The 6,777-nt window shown below is 48.5% G+C and overlaps 1 protein-coding gene across 2 annotated transcripts; it reads right to left on the reverse strand.

Moving 5' to 3' along the window:
• Positions 1-349: 349 nt before the first annotated feature.
• Positions 350-6,757, reverse strand: LOC123054858 (plasma membrane ATPase-like). Of its 2 annotated transcripts, XM_044478726.1 has the most exons (15): positions 6,471-6,746; positions 4,931-5,050; positions 4,607-4,843; positions 3,320-4,204; positions 3,105-3,209; positions 2,876-3,020; positions 2,623-2,787; positions 2,312-2,550; positions 2,179-2,211; positions 2,019-2,100; positions 1,756-1,916; positions 1,475-1,648; positions 1,216-1,398; positions 920-1,107; positions 350-839 (listed from the first exon to the last, which is right to left on the reverse strand). In XM_044478726.1, the coding sequence occupies exons 1-15, from the start codon at positions 6,510-6,512 to the stop codon at positions 743-745; spliced, it is 2,856 nt and encodes a 951-aa protein (XP_044334661.1). In that variant the 5' UTR covers positions 6,513-6,746; the 3' UTR covers positions 350-742. The 2 variants fall into 2 exon arrangements, with proteins under 2 accessions (XP_044334661.1, XP_044334660.1); XM_044478725.1 differs by having other exon boundaries at positions 2,019-2,211; positions 6,471-6,757.
• Positions 6,758-6,777: the final 20 nt, after the last annotated feature.

The following is a 6,777-nucleotide window of genomic DNA, read 5'->3' on the forward strand; positions in this document are numbered from 1 at the left end:
TCCTTGCACGGGAACAATTTATCTACAGCTCGCTTTTCGCCCGCTTTGTTCGGGGATGAGATGGATGGAATTCGTACCGCTGTCCTCGTCTGGCGTATAGAATACTGCTGCCGAATTCTTTTGGATTTATTCAACCAACGTGTTACCCATAACCAGCTACCTTTACACAATTATAGATCTCTTGGATTTCTTCAACTACGTCTTCACCATTTTCTCAAATGTGTGCCTAACCACATAAACATTCCAATCATGCCAAATTGTGCTGCACAGGAGCCGGTCCACTGGCAATGATAGCAAGCATTGTAAATATGTACTCCTAGTGCGGTATAAAAAACACTGTGAAACTCCATTGCAGAAAAGGCAGCTATGATATTTATAGACGAGAATTGTCTTTGTATAAACCCAAGGGATGGGATAGCAAGCATGGGGCAGAAAATTTGCAGTGATTATTTCTCGTCTTGCTTCCGCAAGATCACCGACTAGTTAGGGGAAACTGGGTAAAAACGCGAAAACGATTACAACCACGCCGTGCTCCAAACACGGTATAACTCCACTAGAACATTAAAACCTCTCTAGAAGACGGACAACCGAAACCATATATTTGGTAGCACTTTACAACTAGGGGCTGGTCAGATCAGCCATGTTTGTTTCATTCATTCACCGGAAAAATCTTAAAGCGGAGCTCCATTCCAATCTCGCTCCAATACGGATGTCATGTTTGTTGGTTCAATGTCGATACTCCTCACACGGTGTAGTTCTGGTTGATGGTGTCGATGTCAAGGCCCTTGAGCTTCACCACGGATTCAACGTGGCCCTTGAGTGTGTTGAGCTCCCTCAACCTGCAGATAATCATCAGCAATCAACGACTGGCCTGACTCGTCTGATCTGTAAGCAATTTGGAAGTGGAAAGATAATATACCTTGCAATCTCAGCTCTTCTCTTGGCTTGCTCAGCGATCTCAGAGAGCTCACGGTAGCTGCTCTTGTCGTTGAACAGTGTGTGGGAGGCCGGCTCGGGTGCTTGAAGGCCATGGAGTGTTCTCTGTGCAGTAGCCCATTGTGCTTCCCTCTCCCCTTTGCCGTAGTTCTCTTTGGTGGTGAAAGCAGTCTGCACAACAAGGATCAGAGGGTCATCATTTGCTCAAGGAGGTAAACCCCAATGTGTGTGTACCTAAAAATAAAGGTGCTGACACAGAGATATGGTTCGACTTGGTACCTTGTTCTGCAGGAGGTTGTCCCAGGCCCTTCCACTAAGCACAAATCGGATGAAGAACTTGAAAATGTCAAGTGGGAAGTAGAACACAATGCTGAAGAGCCAGATAACACCAGCCCAGCCCCACCCGATTCCCTTGATCCTTGCAAACTCCCAGTTGGCATAGACAGCGATGAGTGTTGCAACCTGCATCAAGAAGGTTCAGCTAAGGATTGGATTGTCCTGAATTTCTTACTTTGCAGAGAAACTGTTTTTCACGTACCAATTGTGCGAGAAGGAAGGCGGTAACCAAGAGGAAACCAGGGCGCTCAACAAAGGACCAGCTACGTGAACGAGTCACGAATATAAGAGCCTGGCTCACAATACTGACTTGGAGGTACAGTGCAGACATCATCTCAAACTCGCTGTCCCTGATTGACCTGACACCGAATTTGTTCTGCACAAAGAAATTTAAGTGAGAAAGAACATCCCACTGAAATTTACCTACCAGAAGTTTAGATGCAAAGATACACTGATATTTTTCAAATAAATTTGAAAACTCACTGTGAAGAAGTCTGTCTTGTGGATAACCCAGAAGAAGACGACAGTCATCAGGGCAAGGTAGGTTCCGAGCACAACACCAGTGGCGAAGATTTCATTGAGCTTCCAGCTGTCGGGCAAGGGAGATGGCTTAACTCTGTCCTTGGATATTGTCATGATAGTACCTGCAATTTTTCATATAAATGTGAGAAGTGATGCTCACATACATACCATCATTGGCCATAGTACCTGCATTGGCTACTAATGGACAACAAAAGAATACATACCATCATTGAGAATGGCAATGATAAGGACCATGAAGGGAGCGAAATCAAATTTCCAGATCAAGGCAATAAGCATAAAGCCAAGCTGCAAAATGGAAGTGATATTAATTTGGAGAAATATGAAGTGCATTTCAGTGGGGAGAAATATCTTTGAGGTACTTACCACAATACGGATGGTGATGGAAACGGCATAGATCTGGTGTAACATATGACAGAAAAAGAGCAATGAGTCTGAATGTGATGTGATCATCTGCTTACAAGGTTACTAATTATCAAGTTTGCAAGAAAAAACTTACCGTGTAGTTCTTCATCCTCTGGAAAATGCACCTGCTGGTCAGGACAGCACTGATAATGACACTGAGACCTGGCTCGGTAAGCACAATGTCGGAAGCACTTCGAGCAGCATCTGTAGCATCATCGACAGCAATACCAATGTCGGCCTTCTTAAGAGCAGGAGCATCATTGACACCATCTCCAGTCATACCAACAATGTGCTTCTTCTCTTGCAGCCTCTTCACAATCTCATACTTGTGCTCTGCATAACACAAACCAGGTTAACAAATGCATCATTGCATAACTAAACAGATAAGCATGCTATGGAGCATACCAGGGAAGACTCCGGCAAATCCATCAGCCTTCTCAATCAGCTCATCAACAGGAAGTGACTCAAGTGAACCGTCCTTGCTTTGGCCAAGCAATGCAGAAGAAGGATACATGTTTGTGCCCATCCCCAGCCTCCTACCAGTCTCCTTTCCAATAGCAAGTTGGTCACCTGAAGTAAATCACATAGCTAGGTTTAGCGAAATTTACACCAAGCATGCAAAATTCTAAGCGAGAAATTTGTATGACAGTGTATGTACCTGTGATCATCTTGACGTTGACACCAAGAACAAGTGCCTTGCGGATGGTCTCAGCACTGTCATGTCTTGGGGGATCAAACAGGGGCAACAGACCAATGAATTGCCATGGTCCACCAGGAGAATCCTTGGATTTCTCAGGTACTTCCTGTGATAGTCTCACTTGGCATTAGAAATTGACTCACCAACCACTACAGCCGAAATAGCATTTGAGGTATAGAAGTTAAGGTACCTGTCTTGCAACAGCAAGCGAACGAAGCCCACGCTCAGCGTACTTCTCAATCACAGAGTGCACCTTTCTCTTCACATCCTCCTTGCAGTTGCACAGGGTAATAATCTGTTCAAGTTTCATACCAAGTCTTCATTAGTCACGTTAAAGAACAATGTAATTAACTAAAATGTCAAACATGTAATAAAGCATGGCTGTGCTTCTATGGTTCTACCAACCTGCTCTGGAGCACCCTTGCTGGCACGGTGCCAGTTACCCTCAGCATCGATGTAAGTCAGAGCAGTCCTCTTGTCAGTTGGGTTAAATGGCAAGAAGTGCACTTCCCTGATGCCAGCTCTTGCCTCCTTAGGATCAGCAAGCATACCAACCATGCAAGCATCAATGGCATCCTGGTTTTCAACCCTTGAAGCCCTTGCAGCCAACAACAGCACATGTTCTTTGTCGACACCTTTCGCAAACACCTCAACCAGGTTCTTGTCAACACTGAGCTTGTTAAGGGTGAGTGTGCCAGTCTTATCACTGCAAAGCACATCCATGCCAGCCAACTCTTCAATGGCAGTCATCCTCTTGGTGATAGCACCCTGCTGGGACAACTTGTGAGAACCAATGGCCATGGTGACCGACAAAACAGTAGGCATGGCAATCGGAATACCACCGATCAAGAGGACCAACAGGTTCTCAATACCGGCACGGTACTTGCGGCGCTGGATCGGGAACATGACAATGATCTCAATGACGATTCCCACTGCGATCGAGACGATGCAGAAGTTTCCGATTGCAGTGAGGACCTGCTGGAAGTGCCCGACTTGGTTGGTGCTGTCAACGAGATGAGCAGCCTTGCCAAAGAAAGTGTGTACTCCAGTGGCAATGACCACAGCCTCAATCTCACCCTGCTTGCACGTTGATCCAGAAAAGACCTCATCCCCAGGGTTCTTGGTCACCGGGAGAGACTCTCCTGTAAGTCCAGACTGATCAATCTTCAAAGGATCACCCTCGAGGAGACGAGCATCAGCAGGCACGATGTCACCGAGCTTGATGCTGACAATGTCACCAGGAACCAAGATTGATGCCTCCTGCTCGCCCCATCGACCATCCCTAAGCACCTGGAATGAGCAACAGTAATGCATGTTACAAAAAGAATGGGCAAACAAACAAACAACTCAATAAAATAAATGCAGCAAGTTTCCACCAAATGGTACATGCCTGCAAGGTACCTAGCTTAAGGCAAAAAGCTGGAGCTTGACTATCAGTTGCAGAACAAAAGTACAATACAGCTATAGTACTTATGTACAAATAAATTGCAATTGCTAAGCCAGGTTCAACAACCAATTTAAATTTTTCTTTCATGATGGTGGAATTTGATCCATTCAAAACTTAACTTCTATATCACAGTTGAAAGCAGGGACTAGAAAAGTATATTGGAAGCAGACCAATAAAATATCATGGCTATTCTACTATGGAAAAAAAATGCAACCTAACAGGACAGCATTCTGTGCCAAGATCACCTTTGTCTTGGGCGCAAGGTTGGCCATGAGCGCAGCAGCGGCGTTGCCGGCGTTGTTCTCTTCAATGAAGGAGATGGTGGAGTTGATGACCAGGAGAACGATGATTCCAACGAAATCCTGCCAATCCGGGGGCTTCCCACCACCGTTGGCCAGCGCAATGGCCATGATGGCGGCCATCTCCATGACCCAGGAGAGGGGGTTCCACATGAATCCCAGGAACTTGAGGACTTTGCTCTCCTGCAAATCGAGACCCACAAGGAGCAATTAAGACCAGGAAAGAAAACAGGCACCAAACTTGCATCAGAAACCAGTAGCGACGCTCACCTTCTTCTCTTCGAGCTTGTTGAGGCCGAAGATTTCAACACGCTGCGCCCCCTCATCGGAGGTGAGCCCCTGGCGCGTGCATTTCAGCTGCTCGAACACCTCCTCGATGGGGATGTTCTCCTGCAAATACAAACACAAGCGAAACAACCCATTGATGAGAACCAAGACCATGCGATGATTTGAGGTGTGACCCCACTCAGTCAGCGACAGCTAGAACAGACAAATCAAACAGCTAACACAGCCCGTTGTACAGAACAGTAGCTTCCACGTTGTGGGCCCCACCGGCCAGCCTCTACCAGACAAAGCTGGGGTCAGAACATCCGAACAGGGAAGAGTCCAAGCGGGCATCTATCAACGAAGGAGGCGTGGGGCCAATGATTGGGACCCGTACGGCCGTCTGATCTCGATCAGACGGCTCAAGCCGGCCAAGGACAGGGTGTCCTGGACCGTACACGCCTGGCCGGGTGCGTACTTTTCCCCACGGACCCACGTGCCGGCGCTCGTACGCACTCACCCCTCCCAGGAGGCTGCCTCGAGATGCGTGCGGGCAAGATGCGTACCCCGTGCCGCGCGTGAAGGCGAGAAAACAATAGGATAAGCGAGAGCGAGCGACGGCTCCGCTTCTGGATTGGGGTGCGCGCTTCGGTCAACAAAGATAGAAAAACGAAAAGGCAACGGCTCGAACGCACGGATTTCTCCGTGCTTTGTGGTGGTTGGCCACTAATCCAGCGCCGCGTGATCAGGGAGTCCGGCCCGTGCTTAACTATCTTTTGACTTTAAGCCCAAATCCGTACTCACATCCCACTAATTGTACTAAAACTACTGCTACTGCTCGAAAATCTCCATTTATTCTTAGCATTTTTAGTCGTCATTTATTTGTGGACGAAATAAAAACTGGGGAAGAAATCATGCGCAGATCTAAGATTCGGTGCTCGTATCCCTTTCCACGGAGGAGATTTACGTATTAAATACGGCAGAGTGAAACAGCTGGGTAGGATCCAAAAATTCCTCCGCCGAACAGCAGCGGCCGGGCTGCATGCTGTACGTTTCGGGGCGGCAGCAGCAGAACCATAGCGGGAGCAAATCAGAGGAAGAAACATGGGGTGTCTGCGCTACATGGCCATGGACAGCTGGCCCTCTCCATCATTGAAGAGGCGCTGAGCACGCTCACATGGCGAGATACGACCTCACATGGAAAGTTTACTTTCAAGGAAATCCTTTAATTCCTTTTCGTTTCACAAAAAAAGTAACCAGTTAAACTTTTGATGAAGAATGGAAAAAATTAAAGCTACGCGTATTTCTTCCGAAGCTTTCGCCGCCAGTAATAATTCCCCAAAAGAGAAGAACAGCAGGTGAAACGGCCAGCGGATTAATCTAACGTAGTTCCTGCGATTCTCCGCACATCTATCATCTGTCCCGAGATCGAAGCAGCAGGGGACAGAAGTTCGAAACGAGCGTCGCATACATACAGCGTGAACCAAGCACCACCGCGAGAAACAGGGCGTCGGAAGAGAGAGGTGGAAGCGGGAGCGGCTCTCACCAGATCGACGGCCTCGTTCCTGATCTCCTCGAGCCCGCCCATGGCTGGCGGCGGGTGGCGGTCGGGGGCCGAACCAGCACGGGAAGGGAGCAGGCGGAGTCCACAGGCGAACCCCGAGGCCCGGCTCTAGCACGCACCAGCACGGAGGCCGCGCTGGCCGCTGCTCTCTCCTCCGCTCCGGAGAAAGAAGGGAGGGGGGGAGAGTGGTGGTGGGTGGGGAGGAGAGAAACCGGAGCCGATGGGGGAGGTCTCCGTGCAGCCCCTCCCCTGCTTTATACCCACCCACCCCCCGCGCCGGGCCACACCG

The sequence above is a fragment of the Triticum aestivum genome, chromosome 2D (assembly GCF_018294505.1).
Source record: "Triticum aestivum cultivar Chinese Spring chromosome 2D, IWGSC CS RefSeq v2.1, whole genome shotgun sequence".
Lineage (NCBI taxonomy): Eukaryota > Viridiplantae > Streptophyta > Magnoliopsida > Poales > Poaceae > Triticum > Triticum aestivum.